General features: G+C 42.9%; 1 protein-coding gene and 1 pseudogene across 7 annotated transcripts in view; one reads left to right on the top strand and one right to left on the bottom strand.

The window, feature by feature from the left end:
* The first annotated feature begins 1,538 nt into the window (after positions 1-1,538).
* The window catches only part of CCDC93 (CCC complex scaffolding subunit CCDC93), a 101,629-nt gene continuing 81,193 nt past the window's right edge, over positions 1,539-21,974 (top strand). For all 7 annotated transcript variants that reach the window (XR_013359114.1, XR_013359115.1, XR_013359116.1 and 4 more), the window contains exons 1-3: positions 1,539-1,739; positions 5,693-5,806; positions 7,257-7,351. Coding sequence is in view for 3 of the 7 variants with exons in the window: in XM_077861426.1 (XP_077717552.1) it covers positions 1,698-1,739; positions 5,693-5,806; positions 7,257-7,351 (251 nt within the window). In the remaining 4 variants the exon portion in view is untranslated. The remainder of the gene's footprint in view (positions 1,740-5,692; positions 5,807-7,256; positions 7,352-21,974) is intronic.
* On the bottom strand, positions 14,314-14,379 carry LOC144292015 (U4 spliceosomal RNA; annotated as a pseudogene).

A 21,974-nucleotide genomic window follows, 5' to 3' on the forward strand; every position in this document is an offset into this window, starting at 1 on the left:
AAAGAAAAAGCATACTGCCAACCCAGCTCTGCTACTATCACCCTACACAGACAGTAAAACTGGGAAAGTTAGCTCCTCGTGTTTATTTAAACATTGCAAAGGCATTTACAACAGGGAGTTGTGTGTAGCATACCTGAGTTCTATTATTCTCCAGACCCTGTTCCCTGAACTACTTATATACAGCAATTTACACTTCCTTGCTATGTGAGATTTTGCTATCTGTCCCTAGGCATCAATACTTCCTGGTCATTCAACAAATTACCCTCCACTCCCTCTCATCCTCTACCACTTCAGGGAAGGACAATTTTAAAATTAGAAAAATAAATACATTTGGGAAGTTCATTTGGGTGCCTTAAAAAATTGAGATTCATTGGCCCCCCAATGGGTGAGCCCAAGATGTCACATAACTTCACTAAGAGAGTTCCCATCTCGATGCCTTAATTTCCTTATTCAAACTTCTCACATTTGGGCTGCCTGGCACACAGTTTGGTTAAGCAGTATTTGCTAATGGCTCTTAAGAAGAAAACGGCTGTTTTTAGGGCCTTTGAGACCTTATGTGTATTCGGTCAGGACAAACTCCAGGAAGAGTACCAAAAAGCCCAAAGAATTTCTTCCCGGACAAACATTTACTGAGTATCTACTTGGTAAGAAGCTAGGTATGCAGAAAGGAAACACACACACACACACACACACACACACACACACACACCTTGATCTCCAGGAGCTCAGAGCTTCGCATCCGCACTCCCCTGACGCCCTCTATTACCCCTCCCCACTACACACGGAGAGGGAATGATTTCTTTACAGCAAGTCTTCTTCATCCCTTAGAACGAACTCCCCCTCTCATTCGTGTGTGTGTGTGTGTGTGTGTGTGTATAGGCTGGAGAAGCCAACACGAAGCAAGTGTGCGTTTTGAGGGTGTCTTGTGGCCCGGGAGACAACCCTTTTACACGACTGCCTTCTTCTGGAACAGACAGGGCGTCTATCATGTAAGTGATGCGGCAGCTAAAATGCACTCTCCGAGATGACCTTTTCTCACGGAAGACCCAGAACTGGGGAACCCGGTTTCCTGGGAAACAAGATGCACCGGCTGGAACGCCTGGGTCGGCGGCGGGCTTGCAGAAGCAGCTCTTGGGGGCTCCGTGCGTACACCCAGAGGTTGGCCCAAGTGCGCACGAAGCAGGGGACACCGTGACCCAGCCAGACCCCGGCCGGGGCCCGGAGTTCCAGCTCGAGAGCCGAGACGGGGCTTCAAAGTCCGGCTCGCTCGCGGAGCCGACAGAGAACCCCGACCCGGGGCAGCGGAGGCCCGTGGGACGCAGAGGGAGCCACAGTGCAAAACTTCCCCGAGACGAAGGACTCGCCGCTTCGGGAAAGGCCTCGGAGAAAACCGCGGAGCTCCGGAGCGAGGCTCCCGCGGGACGCGGCCCGGCGGCCCCGGGACAGCAGCTCGGCCTCCCCGCCGCCCGCCTGGCCCCGGGCCCCGGCCGCTCTGGCGCAGGCGCAGTGGCGCGGCGCTCCCGGCCCAGCGCGCATGCTCCGCCGGCCGCCGAGCTCCGGGCCCGGGAGGCGGCGGCGGCGGCGGCGGCGGAGGAAGTTCCCGCTTCGCCTCCACCCCGGTAGCAGCTTCGCGGCCGGGGACAGCTTCCTCCGACGCCCCGCGGGCTTTGCTGCCGCCGCACGCCTGTCCCGGGACCATGGGGCTGCCCAGGGGGCCGGAGGGCCAGGGCGTCCCGGAGGTAAGGACCTGCCTCTCGGCGACCCGCCCGCGCTCCTGGGAGAGGCCGAGCCCGCGGGGACCGGGCGGCGCGCGGAGCGGGGCCCGGGCCACCCCCAGGGCGCCCCGCCCCCCTCGCAGGTGCGCCCCGGCCCCGGCCCCCCCCGGCCCCCCTGCCCCGCCCCGCCCCGCCCCGCCCCGCGGGGACTGACGAGCGGCTCCGCGGGCCCGCGGGACGGAGGTGGTCGCCCCGCGCCGGGGTCTGGGGTCCGGGGTCCGGCTCCCGCGGGCAGTGCCCCTGCGCCCCGGGGCTCGCCGCGCTGGGAGTCACGAGACGGCGCCGGGACGGTCCGGGCCCCGGGCGCCGAGGGCGGTGACCTTGTGGCGCCCGCGCCCGCAGCAGCAGGAAGTTCGGGCGCTGGGCGGGCGCTGGGGGGGCGCCGGGGGGGCGCCGGGGGGCTGTGCGGGGCCGGCGGAAGCGTGGCTGCTGCTCCGGGACGTAGCGGGGCCCTTTCCTTGCAGAGGTGTTTGTTATTAAACACTCACTGGATCCTGAGGGCTAGGATAATCGGTGGTTTCCGGATTTCCACGCCGCCTGGGAATAAAAGGAGCGAGCGTTTGCTTCTGGCTGCAGATGCCATGCAGCTAGCTAGGTGGTTTGCAAGCGTCTTTTCCTCCACTTGATTTACTCCAAAGCTAGCATAGTTTACTCGATTCTGCAAAGAGATGGAATCCGCACCGCACCTCTTCCCCGCTCCTAAGCTAGCGTGTGGCAGGATTGATTGCTTGACACCGTGAGTGGTTCCTTCGCTTTTGACCGCCTGTGCCCCCACCCAGCCACCCCACTCTCTGCCAGCCCTCAATTCTTTCATGCCACAAGCACCCACTAATGGAGGGATCACTATTCTGTGCGTGAAAGCTGGGGACGTAGTGATGGAAAGACAGACTTATCTGTCAGTGTGTGATCCCAGAACCTAAGTCCATTTTGTTGGAATTGTAGGTAAACCTAAGAAATGTCATGTTGTCAGAACCCTCATATTAGGTAAGACCTTACATCGATGGAATGGGGGATTGTGAAGACAGAACTGTATCGTGATACTTGACATTTCTTTGTTGCCACTTGTTTATTTTAGGCTCTCATCAAGTTTTTGCCGACCTTATGCTCTAGACTCCCTCTGGCCTCTCAGGTTCCTTAAATCCCTCCAATTCAGTGTCCCACAGTACTATAAATGGGGGGGGGGGTGTCTTTCTAAAATAAAAAGGAACTTGGTCCTCGGTGTTGTTTAACCCTTCTGTGACTGCTAGGAGGCTGGGTCTAATTTGTCACTTTTCTAGGAGCCTAAGACAGTTCTTGGCAATTAATAGGCATACAGAGTAAATATAGTTAAATTATTAACATTTAGTTAAAAGAATAATGCATACAAACATGGATAGTGTGTGTCATTAGATTGTCACTAATCCAGTTAATTCCTTAAATTCAATTTTTTAAACCCTTTATGTTTGTAAAGGATAGGAAGACAGCTAGACTTGGCTTTGCCCTCTAGTTTACATGAACTACAGTACAGAGCAAATGAAAACTTAGCGTGCCTGGTCTAAGAGCTCATAGTCATTCATCTTTATCAGAACTTTATTATTTTTTTAACAGATGTATTAGCCAATCTGATGACTTTTTATGCCCTCAAAAGAGGGTATGCGTTCAGTCGCTGTGTGTTGCCCAGTGGCTGTTTTCATTTTGTTTCAATGTTTTAATCTGTGAAGTCAATATGGAGTCTTATATTCTCCATTCAGTGTCTTGCACCAGGAAGTTATTTCACAGGTTATATTGCAAAAGTGTATATACTTCTCCATTCCGGGGGCGAGTGGATAAAGAACATGGGCCATGCATCTGCCTTGGGGTTGGTCAGTGGGTATTCTTTAGGTACAAGTGGAGGCAGAAATGGTTCTCCTGGGATGAAATGTCCTTTTCTTGGAAGTGTCATGATAAGTGATGACTGACCAAATGAAGGGTTCCTGTTTTACATCCTGGGAGTTTTAAGAAAATGCTTGTATCATCTCATTTTTCTTTTCTGCTCCATCTTTGTGAATCATATTACTATTTACCTTCTCTTTTCTCTGAGCCTCGCCACTTAGAGATGTTGCTTAACTATCAGGCCTTTTGCGAAGGAAGAAAAGGTGTGAATAGTTAACATTATTTTTGCATGTCCACCAAAAGCTTGGGAATGCTTTGATAGGCTGGACCAGGGTTATTTGAGAGAGAGGTAAAACAAGCTGTCACCTTCACCACCCCCTATTGCAAGAGATTGTCAATCATTTTAATAATTCTTTGTTCAACTACTTGTTAATATGTTAGCTCCCTCTCTTGGCAATTTGTACTTCAAAATAAACTTGAATTTCCATTATCAGTGTCATGACTATGAAAACATTTTGTTAATCCACAACTGGCATAGGTCATGTACTTTATTGTAATGATTGAATATGTCATTCCATATTTAATTGTCCTTTGAGCCTTACTGCTACTTCTGAAGAGGTGTAAACATGACTGAATAATATATGGATCCTCTCCTGATCTAGCTAATAGTCCATTTCAAAAGACAGGCATATATATTAACACCAGACATTTTACTCAGAAGAGGTTGATACTTAATTGTATAAATGGCAAGAACTATAAATAAAATGGAAATGCAGAGGAGTGACCGTTTGTCAGGGATGGCATCAAATAGGAGCTAGAATTTGAAAATTGTTTCTGGGTGAGTAGAGAATATCAGGAAAAGGGAAGGGTTGTGAACAGTGAAGAAATGGGAATGAGCCATGCTTGAGGTGGGCCATAGCCATGACTGGATTGTTTTGAGGGGAGGTAAAGGGTGAAGCTGAAATGATAGTTTGCAGCCAAAGATCTGAATGCCAAACCAAAAACTTTGGAGTTTATCTTACAGACAGTGTATGATGCATTAATGATAAGGACTAGGGGATGAGCAAAAGAGGGATGATGCGAAAGCTGTGATTTAGGAAGGACTGAGGAAAACAGATTAAGAGAAGAAAGATTGAGAGGCAATTGCAATAGTCCTGGCATGAAGTGTAAATAAAAGGGAGGGGAGGATAAATGTGACACACATAGTAAAGGAAGATTTCACAGGCATTTTGGGTGAGGGAATAGTCAGAGGTAGGTACAAGAATTTGAGCCAGCTATACGTTGGTCGTGTTTTAGGTAGAGAAGTGGTTTTTTAATGTTCTGTAGTAACAGAAGAGAGGGAAGGTACAGTTCCTGAAAGTAGATGGAGGCAAAAGTATTAGAATATTTCAGTGGTTTTAAGTTGTATATCAACATCTGGGAGTGAAGGTAAGCTTGAACTTAAAATTTTAAAGTCAGGTTCCTATTTAAATACATGAGATGAATTTATTATTTTTAAGGCAATCTCATTATGTGGCAGTAATCACCTTTTAATGTATCTAGGTTGAAAACCCTCCTTATATTTGCTTTAGAGGTCAAAAAGAGAAGTGCAGAGAAAGATACATATTTGAACTCCCTTCTTTGTTCTTGCATTGTTTGTCAGTAGCTTCTGGGACCGATTGTATATACAGTTAAAAAAAAAAAAAAACCCAACACTTTGTTTTTGTCTGTAAGGAGTTTATAATGTAGTCAGGAACCTGTCAAGGAAACGGCGTGTTTGAGAATAGGGAGGTGATGTGCTGTAATTTTCCTGTCCCTGGATTCCTTCAGCACCGGATAAGTAATCTATACTACCTGTGTGTGTCTTCTCCTGCCACCTGTGACGATTAACACAGCTCATGGAGGCCTGAGGAATGCTATTCTTTGTGACTCTGGCAGCACTGTGTCTCCACGCTCCTGCATGAACACAGTGATAATAGCCAATGTCACCTGCTCCTTAGCTATTAAATTGTGGCATCAGAGGATGCACCCAGTGGTCCTGTACTCAAGGTAGCTTTTACCAGCCTAACTTTTACCTTTTGTTTTAGGTAGAAACAAGAGAAGATGAAGAACAAAATGTCAAGCTAACTGAAATTCTGGAGCTTTTGGTGGCGGCTGGGTATTTCAGGGCAAGAATTAAAGGTTTATCACCTTTTGACAAGGTAAGAGGAAACCTTACTAGCCATTAGGCTGTGTTTTGTTGGAGTGACATGGTTTACCGGGGTGGAGAAAAGAGGAAGAGATTGTGTTTTTACTTTATCCAGTGTCCATATTTCTTTCTGATTCACGTTTGTTATTAGAAGTGTTCCAATTTCCTATTAAAAGGAAAATCTATCAGCAGATATGCTGTGAATTCCTGTTCTGTGTACAGATCTTTGGGAAGTGCAAAGTAGCATTAGAAATAGTTCTTCCTTTTAAGGAACTTACCGTTTGGGTGGAAAGATAAAGCTTATGTAAGATAAAATAATCCAAGTTAATAAGGAGCTGTCCCAAGTCAGTATGCTCACAATTGCCAGATATTCTAATGATGGTAAATTCTGATTTTAGAGGAGAGAGAAGTCACTGTGGGATGAAATCTGTTAATTCAGCAGAACCTTCAAGAATTAAGCACAAGGCATATAATAAGTGTTGAGGGCACAGAGATAAGACTCAGGGAGCCCAGCTTCTATAGCATAGGGAAGGGAGACAGGTAAAGCAACATATGTAGAATAAGTGTCACAATGCAGTAAGTGCAGCAGAGATGAAGCTTCCAGATCAGACAGCAGGAAAGCTTTCCTGGTGGATGAAAGTGTTGAGTGCTTCAGTGGGCCACAGCCTGGCCTTGCATAACAATCACTGTGGATTGTTGTAAATACAGATGTTGAGGCCTTGCCCTTTGATATTTTGGTTAGAACTGGGCAGGGGCCTGGAATCTGTATTTTATAGGCATCTCATGTGTGTCTAAAACACAGCCAAGGATAAGAGTCCCTATTGTTTTTTCTAACATCAAGCTGTGCCTGAAAAGGATTTTGTTTCGAAGTGGTGTTTTAGCCTCAGTCTCATTTGCATTTCTGAGAAACCCTATGAGAAAAATAGAGCAGGGATTCTCCTCTCCTTTAGATACGTGAAAAAAATAAAATGTATGGAAATTCAGTAATGAGCCACAAATGTCAGCCTTGCTACTAACCTGTCTGTGATCTGTAAAACATACAATTCCTCTGGAGTCTGGCACATCCCTGAAACTGGATTAAGACTTCTCCTGGCTGAGAATTAATGTCCATCCCTCTCAGTATAAAGAGGATCTGTGAATGGTGTGCCCATGTCATAGTGTAAGTCAGCTTCTTGGTCACACTAGCCACATTTCAGGTGCTCAGTAGCCGTATGTGGCTAGCAGCCACTGTATTGGATGGTACAGATACATTAACGTCACTGTGGAGAGTTTTATTCATTGGTGATATTTTAGATGAATTGTAGTTGATGGAGTCAGAAGAACACATATACTCTCTCAAAAGATATGTATTTTTGTGTAGTCATTGATTCTGTAAAAACTACTTGTTTTTTTTTCTACCTTCCATTTCTTCCCCTATCCCCAAGCTAGAAAGAGAAAACAGATACTTTCTTTGTGTCTTGCAGGTAGTAGGAGGAATGACTTGGTGCATTACCACTTGCAGCTTTGACATAGACGTTGATTTGCTCTTTCAGGAAAACTCTACAATAGGACAAAAAATGTAAGTTGTCAGGGTTTGCCATAGAAGAGCCTAAAGGGGGTGAAGGGAGCTAACTTTTGAGTGTCTAGTGTATGCCAAAAGTTGTGCCAAACACTGCATGTCTTATTTTAATTTTCATTGCAACAGGTATTATCACACTTTTATGTATTATGAAATTGAGGTTGATAGAAGCCATGGTCACATAGTTAGCATGAGTCATTTAATGCTCAGACTACTTTTTTAACACTTTCTCTCTCTCTCTCTCTCTCTCTCTCTCTCTCTTTTCCCTAGTTTCATTGAGATTATCATCTTATAATATTAATTTAAGGTGTACTACATAATGTTGTTATATATATATATATATATATATATATATATATATATATAGCAAAATGATCACCACAATAAATTTAGTTAACATCTATCACCTCACATAGTTGTAAATGTTTTTTCTTATGATATGGACTTTTAACACCTACTGTCTTGGCAGCTTTCAAGTATACAATATGGTGTTGTTAATTCTAGTCACCATGCTGTAGATCACATCCCCACTTACCTATCTTATAACTGCAAGTGTGTTTTGTATTTATTGTCTCCCTTTACCCATTTCTCTCAGCCCCCACCCTTTCGCCTCCAGCAGCCACTAATGTGTTCTCTGTTTCTATGAATTCAGTTATGCTGGACTCCATATACACATGAAATTGTACAGTATTTGTTTTTTCTCTGATTTAGTTCACTTAGTATAATGCCCTCAGAGTCCATTCATGTTGCAAATGGCAAGGTGTCCTTTTTTCTTTTATGGCTGAATAATATTCCAGTGTGTGTGTGTTCATTCATCCATGCATGGACACTTAGGTTGTTTCAGTGATTGGCTATTGTGAATAATTCTGCAGTGAACATGGAGGTGCAGATATTTCTTGGATATACTGACATCATTTCCTTCTGGTAAATGCTCACAAGTGAAATTGTTGGATTATATGACAGTTCTATGATTTTTTAAATTTTTTTATTTTTTTGAAGAATGTCCATACTGTTTTCCATAGGGGCTGTAACAATTTATAATTTCACCAGCAGCGGACAAAGATTCCTTTTCCTCCATAGCCTTGCCGATGTCAGTTATCTTTAGTCTCTTTGAGTTTAGCCGTTCCAACAGGTGTGAGGTTTTATCACATTGTGGTTTTGATTTACATTTTCCTGATGATTAGTGATATGATGTTCAGTAACTCTAATAGTTTTTCTAATACTCTAATAGTTTCCAGTAGCTGCTTAGTTTCTCTCTGTCCAAAGGCAGCTGGAAGGAACATATTGGATGGAAGTTGAATAGGGTGAGGAGAGAATCTTTCTCTCCCCACTGCCTCTGTGTAAGGCAGAGCCTCACTTTGCCTGCGTTCAAGAGAAGGCAGCGTGGACTAGCTAGAGGTTTCACCTGAGTGTATCCTGCCCGGTCTTCCATAGCTCACCATAGCTTGGTGATTTCATTAGACCACTAAGGATCCCTGGTTCTGCCCAGCCCTGCCATTGGGCAGCTGTATGACCTTGGACAAGCCTCAGTTCCCTTATCTGTCAGGGATTTGTGATTTCAGATTTGTGTGCATCTGTGACTTATTTAATCATTTTTCTGAGGCTTTATCCTCCCCCAGGAAAAAACTCTTCCAAATGGATTAAAGGTGGTTTGCAAATATGCATAAGAAGCAGTGATAGAGAAAAGGGGAAGCAAAGCAGACGGAAAACAAATGGAGTTGGGGAAAAGGCTACAATATTTGTCATGGGCCACAACATGCCTTGTTTTCCTGAGGGTGGGCCACAGATTTGGCTCTAAGCTTTCTGGCAGCCAACAAAAAGAGAAAAACATGATAAATTACCCAATTCACGGTTTCCATACAGAAGAAAAATCGGGCCTACAGAATCACCGAAATTCTTAATAATAAGACCAAAGTGTATCTCTCGGCTCCTCATTAAAGAGGACGTATTGTTCTCTGTGACACTGCTCATTAGTGCTTAGCCATGACTAGCAGAGCTCTACATCTGTAGCATTCTGGGACTGTGGCATCGTACCCAGTGACCTGTAGTGAAAAGTCCTTCACTGGGAATCAGTGGGACAGAGTCTGGGCATATGGTTCTGCTCTCTGCTAGTTGGGCTAAATCCAGAGGTAGATTTTTATCCTTGTGTGTTTGGGTTTTTTTGTTTCTATTGTGTAGGTGCTACATCCATGAAATAAAAAAAAATAAAAAAAATAAATCAATACTGCCAAAGGGTTCCAATACACAGCTAATGTCTCTCCTCCTGTTCCCATTCTGTACCCTGGTTTTATTCCCCAGAAAGAATCATCTTTGCTTGTTTAGGTTTTAGATTTTTCAGAGAGCTCACTTCTACATCTTTAACCATGTACGTTTCATTCAAGTCTGATAGGAGGAATTTAGCTTACCTACACTACTCACTATATCCCTTTTGTCTTCCATCTTCCAGTTTTGTGATTATTATCTGTTTTTTTTTTTCTATGATCACTTTTTTGACTCATTTACATCAGATGGTTTCTCCTGGTTCCTAGCTATGTAGGGTAAACGTTTTACTATCCATTTTTCCTTCTTTTCAGCCTACATCTACCATCATATCATTACTCTTACAATGTTCAGGGCATAGTATTTATAATCTGTTCTGTAATCACAATTAAATTGTTCATGCTTTATCTACAGATAGATTCTAAAAGTAAATCTATGAAGTGATTACAGTAAGAACAGAATTGTGATGGTGCCAAAGAAAAAGAAAACTATTAGATGGACCATGATAGTGCTCTTTGATGGAGAATATTCAAAATATTAGAGTCAAAAGGAATCTTTTTTTTTTTAATTTTTTTATTTATTTATGATAGTCACAGAGAGAGAGAGAGAGAGAGGGGCAGAGACATAGGCAGAGGGAGAAGCAGGCTCCATGCACTGGGAGCCTGACGTGGGATTCGATCCCGGGTCTCCAGGATCGCGCCCTGGGCCAAAGGCAGGCGCTAAACCGCTGCGCCACCCAGGGATCCCCCAAAAGGAATCTTAATTTATTCATTGACTCACCAAATATTTTATTGAGTCCCTACTATGGGTCAGGCATTGTTCTGGGTACTTTGGATATGTTACTAAAAATGTCCTACCCTCACAGAGCTTAGAGTTTTTTTGGGGGGAGACAGACCATAAATAATTTAATAAATAATTGAGTTATACATAGAAGTAGTATGTGCTATGAAAAGAAATTGTAGCTGGGAAGGTATATGAAGGTTTGGAGGCGGTTGTCTAACTTTAGGTCAGTGTGGCCTCATTGAGAAGGTGATATGGGAGCTAAGACCTGAGAGAAAAGGAGATCATGAGTGCGGAGGTTCCAAACAGAAGTTTACCTGGAGTGCAGTGAGGTGGGGAGAGTAATGGGAGAGGTGCAGATTTTATGGAGGCCAGATCAGGTTGAGCTTTGTAGGTCAGAATAGAGTTTACTCCAAGTGACATGGGAAATTCTTGAAGGGTTTAGAGCAGAAGAGGAACATAATCTGTTCATAATCGATTTTAGAAGGAACCCTCTGATTACTGACTAAGGGGGTGAAATTGGCAGCAGGGAGATTCTTTAGCATACTGTAGCCGTGCTTACAGAAGAAGATGGTGGCCAGGACAGTGGGCTAGCAATAGAGGGATTCTGGATCTGTTTTAAAGGTAGAAACAACAGGATGTCATGACAAATTGGATTTGAGTGTGAATAAGAGAGGAGTCAGAACCCAAGTTCTGAGGTGCTTGGGCTGAGCAAGTGGAGGTGGTCTCTATGAAAAGTCACTAAAAATCAGGCACACTGTAATTTGCATCATATTTTTATAGCTTATTTTCCTTGAGTTTCTGATTGCCTTTTTTACATCTTGACAAGGAACCACATAGCTTTACCTGTAGCTCAGATCAGCCAGATTCTTAGTCTATTAACATAAATTTACTATCTTCTCGAGGACACTCTTGATTGAAGCCTGTTTTTCAGTTTAAGTGATTACTTTCTACACCTGTGGCACTCTTGTTATGCTGGGATTTCTTTCAATTGCATTCGTTCTGCACCAGTTTTATCATTTCTTAGGTTCTATGTATCCCTTCTTCCTAAATTCCCTTGGAGTTTTTTATGGTGATTCTTAACCCCTTTTTCACCTTGGGTGTTATGATACTTCCCTATCAGTGACAGTACTCTTAATAGATACTGGAGCAGTGTTTTTTATGCAGATTCTTAATCTCAAATCCAAAAAATAATGAAAACAGGCTTTTTCTTTCAAAGTGTGGATACAAAACTCATTTGGAAACAAAACATGACCTGAACTTAAAGCTATTTATAGTGATCCCACTTGGGTGAATATTCATTAAGTTTTAAAAATTTTATTTAAATTCAATTAGTTAACATAAAATACATTATTGGTTTCAGAGGTAGAGGTCAGTGATTCATCAGACTTACATAATACCCAGTGCTCATTACATTACATGCCCTCCTTAATGCCCATCATCCAGTTACCCCATCCCTTGACCCTCCTCCCCTCCAGTGACCCTCAATTTGTTTCCTATGTTTAAGTCTCTTATGGTTTGTCCCCCTCTCTGTTCATTTTATTTTTTTCCTCTCTTCCCCAGTGATCCTCTGTTTTGTTTCTTAAATTCCACATATGAGGGAGATCATATGATAATTGTCTTTCTCTGATTGACTTACTTCACTTAGCATAATACCCTGCAGTTCCATCCATGTCATTACAAATGGCAAGATTTTATTTTTTTTGATGGCTGAGTAGTAGTCCACTGTGTGTGTGTGTGTATACATCTTTATTCATCTGTCGATGGACATCTGGGCTCTTTCCGTAGTTTGGCTGTTGTAGACATTGCTGCTCTAAACGTTGGGGAGCAGGTGCTCCTTTGGATCATTAAATTTGTATCTTTGGGGCAAATACTTAGTAGTGCAATTGCTGGGTCATAGGATAGCTCTATTTTCAACTGTTTGAGGAGCTTCCATATTGTCTTCCAGAGTGGCTTTACCAGCTTGCATTCCCACCAACAGTGAAGAGGATTCCCCTTTCTCTGTGTCCTCACCAACATCTGTCATTTCCTGACTTGTTAATTTTAGCCATTCTGACTGGTGTGAGGTGGTATCTTACTGTACTTTTGATGTGTATTTCCTAATGCCGAGTGATATGGAACATTTTTTCATGTGTCTGTTGGCCATTTGTATGTCTTCTCTGGAGAAATGTCTGTTCATGTCATCTGCCCATTTCTTGATTGGATTATTTGTTCTTTGGGTGTTGAGTGTCATAAGTTCTTTATAGATTTTTGGATGTGCTTTTATCTGATGTGTCATTTGCACATTCTGTAGGTTGCCTTTTGATTTTGTCAGATATTTCCTTTGCTATGCAAAAGCTTTTATTTAATTTAATTTTATTTTATTTTATTTTTTATTTTATTTTTAATTGAAGTTCAATTTACCAACATATAGTATAACACCCAGTGCTCATCCTGTCACGTGCCTGGGCCTCAGTGCCCATCACCCAGTCATCCCATCCCCCGGCCTGCCTCCCCTTCCACTACACCTTGTTTGTTTCCCGGAGTTAGGAGTCTCATGTTTTGTCACCATCTCTAATTTTCCCTCCTTTCCTCTATAATCCCTTTCACTATTTCTTATATTTCCTGTATCAGTGAAACCATATAATGACTGTCCTTCTCCAATTTACTTACTTCACTCAGCATCACACCCTCCAATTCCATCCACATCGAAGCAAATGGTGGGTATTCGTTGTTTCTAATGGCTGAATAAGATTCCATTGTATATATATACCACATCTTCTTTATCCATTCATGTTATCGGTGGACATTGAGGCTCCTTAATCAAGTCCCAGTAGTTCACTTTTGCCTTTGTTTCCCTTACCTTTGGAGATGTGTCTAACAAGAAGTTGCTGTGGCCAAGGTCAAAGAAGTTGCTGCCTGTGTTCTCCTCTAGGGTTTTGATGGATTCCTGAATATTCACAAGTTTTGCTGCAGAAATAATAATTTCTTCAAGTATAGACTTCACTTGGGCTCTACATAATATATATGCCTCTTAGGTACAGGAAAATGCAAACATCTAAAAAAGTTCTGAATTCTGAAACACATGTGGCCCCAAAGGATTTGGATAAAGAGTTGAGAATATATAGTATTATGTTCTCTGGTAAGTACTTGATGTGCTTTTAAGTGCAGAGCCATGAACTATAACTGTGTGCAAAGCTTGGTACAGGGGTTTGCATAACTGATGGTCCTCCAGACTCCGAGCAGTGCATCAGGCATTTGGGTCTCAACATCTGTAAGAGAAAAGCAATAGCCAAAATATACTGAATTATTCAAAAATCTTTTCTGTTTGGTTTTGTAGTATATTCTGTGTTTGAGGTTCCTCTCCACAGTTTCTCTATAGGTGCAAGTTAGACTATTACTGCCTTATATTTGCAGTGCCTCAGTATGTCCTAGCTGAGGTGTTAGGGGGCCAGGTAGCATTGTCTGAGGAGTGCACTTGCCTTTTGAGGGCCTGATTATCTTTTAGGCTATTTTCTATGCGTGCCCAATTGAGGCCTTTTTGTTCTTTTGATTTTTTTTTTTTTTTGAGAGTTTCATGAGCTTCTACCTACATCCTCCTTCTACACTCCCAGCCTGTCCTAAAGCCCCATTAGTACAGAGTCTGTGCTCAGAGATCTTGAGATTTTAGACTTATAATTGAGTTCAGCAACACACAAGTAGGCACCTATGTACAGAGCACTTATGCACGCATTTTACTATTTTACCTTCACAACAAGTTTTAGTAAGTAGGACAGGCATTATTCCTCATTGTATGATGAGAGTATTGGACCAGAGGGATCAGGTGACTTGCCAAAAGCCCCAGAGCTGATAATGGAGCTGGAATTTAGTTTAATTCACTTTCTTTCAAACTGTTTGCAGTAGGGGAGGAAGTAGGGTACTGAACAGTCTTAAAAACTAAAGGAATCAATTAGCAATAATCGTGCCTCAGATAAACCTCATTGGCTACAATACTGCCACTGTGCAAAGCTAAAAACTGAAGGAATCAAACCAATCACCTGTAGTGACAAGTGGGCACTGTTAAAATCTTAGGTTAGGAAGCCTGACTGAGGACCTCTGCATTTGTCACTTTCCCAGATTTTCAGAAAGTCAGAGAATCTACCCTGAGCTCCAAGGAGAAACAGATAGGGTCTGGTAGGCTTCTACAAGAAATCCTAACTTTTGCCCCCTACCCTCAGCCTGCCTGTGTCTCCCCCACGTCCCTCCCTTGGCCCAGCAACGTTTTTCCTCCAGCTGCTTCCATATGCTGCCGAACAAGACCTCAGTCTTGGCAGTGATTCATGGGAAGTGGGTTTAAGAGGCTTATAAACCCTAAAATGACCCCGGGAATCCTTCCCTCAGGGCCTTTATGAACTTGGAAAATAGTCAGTCTCTAAGCAGTGGCCAGAGACAAGTTGGTCTGAAGGTAGAGAGGGTTGGGCTAGATAGTGTTGGAAGTCCCAGCCTCTTATTTTTAAGCTATTGAATGGTTCTGTGCAACCAGTAACCCTATGCAGACTCAGATCTGCAGCCACTAGGGGGAGCTTTCCTCTCACTGAAACAAAATATAACTGTGCAGAAATGCCCCAATTATATTAATAGTTAATACCTACCCTGAGCAAGGATGCCAACTTAGGGTCATCTTCATTTGCTAAGCTTGGAGTTTAGGGAGCAAGGCCAATGAGGCACCAGTCTCTTAGCCTCACAAGTTTCAAAGAAATTAAAGCATGGGAGTCTGATAGAAATTAAAATAAAAAATAGCGCACGGCGGACCCGGCGGGACCCGGAGCAGCTGAAGGGGCTCGGGCGGCGGCTCCGCGGAGGGGGCTGCGCGGCCCCGGGAGCAGCTCGGAGGGGCTCGGGCAGAGGAAGAGGCTCCGTGCGGAGGGGCCTGCGCGGTTCCAGGAGCAGCTCGGAGGGGCTCGGGCGGCAGCTCCGCGGAGGGGGTTGCGCGGCCCGGGAGCGCGAATCCACCAGCGCAGGCTCCGGAGCACAGGGCGCCGGGACACAGCCCAGGATCTGGCCTCCCCCGGGACAGGCAGAGGCTGGGAGGGCCCAGGACAGCAAGGACGCTCCTGCCCCAGCTGAGCAGATCAGCGGCCCCGCCCCGGAGCCTCCAGGCCCTGCAGACGGAGTTCCTGCCGGAGCTGAATCCAGGTTTCCAGAGCTGCCCCGCCACTGGGGCTGTTCCTCCTGCGGCCTCACGGGATAAACAACCCCCACTGAGCCCTGCACCAGGCAGGGGCACAGCAGCTCCCCCAACTGCTAACACCTGAAAATCAGCACAACAGGCCCCTCCCCCAGAAGATCAGCTAGACGGACAACTTCCAGGAGAAGCCAAGGGACTTAAAGTACACAGAATCAGAAGATACTCCCCTGTGGTTCTTTTTTTTTTTTTTTTTTTTTTTTTGTTTTGTTTTGTTTTGCTTTTTGATTTGTTTCCTTCCCCCACCCCCTTTTTTTCTCCTTTCTTTTTCTTTCTCTTTTTCTTCTTTTTTTTTTTTTTCGTTTTTTTTTCTTTTTCTTCCCTTTTTTTTTCTCTTTCTCTTTTCTTTCCTTCTTTCTCTCCTCTCTTTTTCTCTTTTTCCCAATACAACTTGCTTTTGGCCACTCTGCACTGAGCAAAATGACTAGAAGGAAAACCTCACCTCAAAAGAAAGAATCAGAAACAGTCCTCTCTCCCACAGAGTTACAAAATCTGGATTACAATTCAATGTCAGAAAGCCAATTCAGAAGCACTATTATACAGCTACTGGTGGCTCTAGAAAAAAGTATAAAGGACTCAAGAGACTTCATGACTGCAGAATTTAGAGCTAATCAGGCAGAAATTAAAAACCAATTGAATGAGATGCAATCCAAACTAGAAGTCCTAACGACGAGGGTTAACGAGGTGGAAGAACGAGTGAGTGACCTAGAAGACAAGTTGACAGCAAAGAGGGAAACTGAGGAAAAAAGAGACAAACAATTAAAAGACCATGAAGATAGATTAAGGGAAATAAACGACAGCCTGAGGAAGAAAAACCTACGTTTAATTGGGGTTCCCGAGGGCGCCGAAAGGGACAGAGGGCCAGAATATGTATTTGAACAAATTCTAGCTGAAAACTTTCCTAATCTGGGAAGGGAAACAGGCATTCAGATCCAGGAAATAGAGAGATCCCCCCCTAAAATCAATAAAAACCGTTCAACACCTCGACATTTAATTGTGAAGCTTGCAAATTCCAAAGATAAGGAGAAGATCCTTAAAGCAGCAAGAGACAAGAAATCCCTGACTTTTATGGGGAGGAGTATTAGGGTAACAGCAGACCTCTCCACAGAGACCTGGCAGGCCAGAAAGGGCTGGCAGGATATATTCAGGGTCCTAAATGAGAAGAACATGCAACCAAGAATACTTTATCCAGCAAGGCTCTCATTCAAAATGGAAGGAGAGATAAAGAGCTTCCAAGACAGGCAGCAACTAAAAGAATATGTGACCTCCAAACCAGCTCTGCAAGAAATTTTAAGGGGGCCTCTTAAAATTCCCCTTTAAGAAGAAGTTCAGTGGAACAGTCCACAAAAACAAAGACTGAATAGATATCATGATGACACTAAACTCATATCTGTCAATAGTAACTCTGAACATGAAGGGGCTTAATGACCCCATCAAAAGGCGCAGGGTGTCAGACTGGATAAAAAAGCAGGACCCATCTATTTGCTGTCTACAGGAGACTCATTTTAGACAGAAGGACACCTACAGCCTGAAAATAAAAGGTTGGAGAACCATTTACCATTCTAATGGTCCTCAAAAGAAAGCAGGGGTAGCCATCCTTATATCAGATAAACTAAAATTTACCCCAAAGACTGTAGTGAGAGATGAAGAGGGACACTATATCATACTTAAAGGATCTATTCAACAAGAGGACTTAACAATCCTCAATATATATGCTCCGAATGTGGGAGCTGCCAAATATATAAATCAATTATTAACCAAAGTGAAGAAATACTTAGATAATAATACACTTATACTTGGTGACTTCAATCTAGCTCTTTCTATACTCGATAGGTCTTCTAAGCAAAACATCTCCAAAGAAACGAGAGCTTTAAATGATACACTGGACCAGATGGATTTCACAGATATCTACAGAACTTTACATCCAAACTCAACTGAATACACATTCTTCTCAAGCGCACATGGAACTTTCTCCAGAATAGACCACATATTGGGTCACAAATCGGGTCTGAACCGATACCAAAAGATTGGGATTGTCCCCTGCATATTCTCGGACCATAATGCCTTGAAATTAGAACTAAATCACAACAAGAAGTTTGGAAGGACCTCAAACACATGGAGGTTAAGGACCATCCTGCTAAAAGATAAAAGGGTCAACCAGGAAATTAAGGAAGAATTAAAAAGATTCATGGAAACTAATGAGAATGAAGATACAACCCTTCAAAATCTTTGGGATGCAGCAAAAGCAGTCCTAAGGGGGAAATACATCGCAATACAAGCATCCATTCAAAAACTGGAAAGAACTCAAATACAAAAGCTAACCTTACACATAAAGGAGCTAGAGAAAAAACAGCAAATAGATCCTACACCCAAGAGAAGAAGGGAGCTAATAAAGATTCGAGCAGAACTCAACGAAATCGAGACCAGAAGAACTGTGGAACAGATCAACAGAACCAGGAGTTGGTTCTTTGAAAGAATTAATAAGATAGATAAACCATTAGCCAGCCTTATTAAAAAGAAGAGAGAGAAGACTCAAATTAATAAAATCATGAATGAGAAAGGAGAGATCACTACCAACACCAAGGAAATACAAACGATTTTAAAAACCTATTATGAACAGCTATACGCCAATAAATTAGGCAATCTAGAAGAAATGGACGCATTCCTGGAAAGCCACAAACTACCAAAACTGGAACAGGAAGAAATAGAAAACCTGAACAGGCCAATAACCAGGGAGGAAATTGAAGCAGTCATCAAAAACCTCCCAAGACACAAGAGTCCAGGGCCAGATGGCTTCCCAGGAGAATTTTATCAAACGTTTAAAGAAGAAATCATACCTATTCTCCTAAAGCTGTTTGGAAAGATAGAAAGAGATGGAGTACTTCCAAATTCGTTCTATGAAGCCAGCATCACCTTAATTCCAAAGCCAGACAAAGACCCCGCCAAAAAGGAGAATTACAGACCAATATCCCTGATGAACATGGATGCAAAAATTCTCAACAAGATACTGGCCAATAGGATCCAACAGTACATTAAGAAAATTATTCACCATGACCAAGTAGGATTTATCCCTGGGACACAAGGCTGGTTCAACACCCGTAAAACAATCAATGTGATTCATCATATCAGCAAGAGAAAAACCAAGAACCATATGATCCTCTCATTGGATGCAGAGAAAGCATTTGACAAAATACAGCATCCATTCCTGATCAAAACTCTTCAGAGTGTAGGGATAGAGGGAACATTCCTCGACATCTTAAAAGCCATCTATGAAAAGCCCACAGCAAATATCATTCTCAATGGGGAAGCACTGGGAGCCTTTCCCCTAAGATCAGGAACAAGACAGGGATGTCCACTCTCACCACTGCTATTCAACATAGTACTGGAAGTCCTAGCCTCAGCAATCAGACAACAAAAAGACATTAAAGGCATTCAAATTGGCAAAGAAGAAGTCAAACTCTCCCTCTTCGCCGATGACATGATACTCTACATAGAAAACCCAAAAGTCTCCACCCCAAGATTGCTAGAACTCATACAGCAATTCGGTAGCGTGGCAGGATACAAAATCAATGCCCAGAAGTCAGTGGCATTTCTATACACTAACAATGAGACTGAAGAAAGAGAAATTAAGGAGTCAATCCCATTTACAATTGCACCCAAAAGCATAAGATACCTAGGAATAAACCTCACCAAAGATGTAAAGGATCTATACCCTCAAAACTATAGAACACTTCTGAAAGAAATTGAGGAAGACACAAAGAGATGGAAAAATATTCCATGCTCATGGATTGGCAGAATTAATATTGTGAAAATGTCAATGTTACCCAGGGCAATATACACGTTTAATGCAATCCCTATCAAAATACCATGGACTTTCTTCAGAGAGTTAGAACAAATTATTTTAAGATTTGTGTGGAATCAGAAAAGACCCCGAATAGCCAGGGGAATTTTAAAAAAGAAAACCATATCTGGGGGCATCACAATGCCAGATTTCAGGTTGTACTACAAAGCTGTGGTCATCAAGACAGTGTGGTACTGGCACAAAAACAGACACATAGATCAGTGGAACAGAATAGAGAATCCAGAAGTGGACCCTGAACTTTATGGGCAACTAATATTCGATAAAGGAGGAAAGACTATCCATTGGAAGAAAGACAGTCTCTTCAATAAATGGTGCTGGGAAAATTGGACAGCCACATGCAGAAGAATGAAACTAGACCACTCTCTTTCACCATACACAAAGATAAACTCAAAATGGATGAAAGATCTAAATGTGAGACAAGATTCCATCAAAATCCTAGAGAAGAACACAGGCAACACCCTTTTTGAACTCGGCCATAGTAACTTCTTGCAAGATACATCCACGAAGGCAAAAGAAACAAAAGCAAAAATGAACTATTGGGACTTCATCAAGATAAGAAGCTTTTGCACAGCAAAGGATACAGTCAACAAAACTCAAAGACAACCTACAGAATGGGAGAAGATATTTGCAAATGACATATCAGATAAAGGGCTAGTTTCCAAGATCTATAAAGAACTTATTAAACTCAACACCAAAGAAACAAACAATCCAATCATGAAATGGGCAAAAGACATGAACAGAAATCTCACAGAAGAAGACATAGACATGGCCAACATGCACATGAGAAAATGCTCTGCATCACTTGCCATCAGGGAAATACAAATCAAAACCACAATGAGATACCACCTCACACCAGTGAGAATGGGAAAAATTAACAAGGCAGGAAACAACAAATGTTGGAGAGGATGCGGAGAAAAGGGAACCCTCTTACACTGTTGGTGGGAATGTGAACTGGTGCAGCCACTGTGGAAAACTGTGTGGAGGTTCCTCAAACAGTTAAAAATATACCTGCCCTACGACCCAGCAATTGCACTGTTGGGGATTTACCCCAAAGATACAAATGCAATGAAACGCTGGGACACCTGCACCCCGATGTTTCTAGCAGCAATGGCCACGATAGCCAAACTGTGGAAGGAGCCTCGGTGTCCAACGAAAGATGAATGGATAAAGAAGATGTGGTTTATGTATACAATGGAATATTACTCAGCTATTAGAAATGACAAATACCCACCATTTGCTTCAACGTGGATGGAACTGGAGGGTATTATGCTGAGGGAAGTAAGTCAGTCGGAGAAGGACAAACATTATATGTTCTCATTCATTTGGGGAATATAAATAATAGTGAAAGGGAAAATAAGGGAAGGGAGAAGAAATGTGTGGGAAATATGAGAAAGGGAGACAGAACATAAAGACTGCAAACTCTGGGAAACGAACTAGGGGTGGTAGAAGGGGAGGAGGGCGGGGGGTGGGAGTGAATGGGTGACGGGCACTGGGTGTTATTCTGTATGTTAGTAAATTGAACACCAATAAAAAAATTAAAAAAAAAAAAAAAAAAGGAAATACAAAAAAAAAAAATAAATAAAATAAAATAAAATAAAATAAAAAATAAAGTATGTTATAGAGAGAGCCTTAGATATGCTACCAATTGAGTTCGTTAATACTTGCCTATCAAACTATCCTATTTGAGCGCAGCAGCAGCTGGACAGCCATAGGCTTCCCCACTGGGGCAGCCACACATCTCATCGCAAAAAAGACACATGTGCCCTAAAGACAGACTTCTCAGAAAGGAGCAACAGTTGTAGTGGCTGAGAGCCACAGAACAGTTTCCTTCCGTGTCTCAGACCTTTTGGATAATTCACATATGTACTCCCTCTGTTGGGGATGAAAATGTTCTCCTGTAGGCTTCCCTCCTGGGAGGTGAATGCTCCCTCCTTTTGTGAATGTATGCTGTAGACTATCCGTCTTCCCATGTCCATATTTTTTACCCTTAACATATTGGGCTTGACATTGATATTATGATCCATGGAACTGGGGGTGTGGCTATTTCTCTTAGCAGTTTTAACCTTGGTGACACCATGTAAAGCTACTGTCTAGTAATAAACGTAGGTTTGTAGTGTGTTCTCCAGGGACCATTCCCTGGGGAGCTGCCTAGCTTTTCTCCCTAGAGTTTATTTAGTTCCTGCTAAGACCAAGGGGATGGAACTTACTAAGGGAAGCATAGGTAAGACAATAATTGCTCTCACCCAGGCCTTTGTTATATTTTGGTCTTAAGGGTGTCTCTCTTGGGAAGGATTATGGAGCTACAGAGAGACTAAAGCGTACAAGATTTCTTTGAACAAGGAACACTTTAGGTAGACCCAGACTTGCTGTATTTGAAGCGTCTAGTAAGACCTGGGGACCTTGTTCACTGGGGCTTTCCTCTATTAGGAAATAGCGCTCACTTGTAGACAAGACCATAGTCATGGCTGTAACTGGCTAAAAATTTTTTAAAGGGTTTTAGATGGGACTATAACCTAAAC

The sequence above is a fragment of the Canis aureus genome, chromosome 20 (genome assembly GCF_053574225.1).
Source record: "Canis aureus isolate CA01 chromosome 20, VMU_Caureus_v.1.0, whole genome shotgun sequence".
Taxonomy (NCBI): domain Eukaryota; kingdom Metazoa; phylum Chordata; class Mammalia; order Carnivora; family Canidae; genus Canis; species Canis aureus.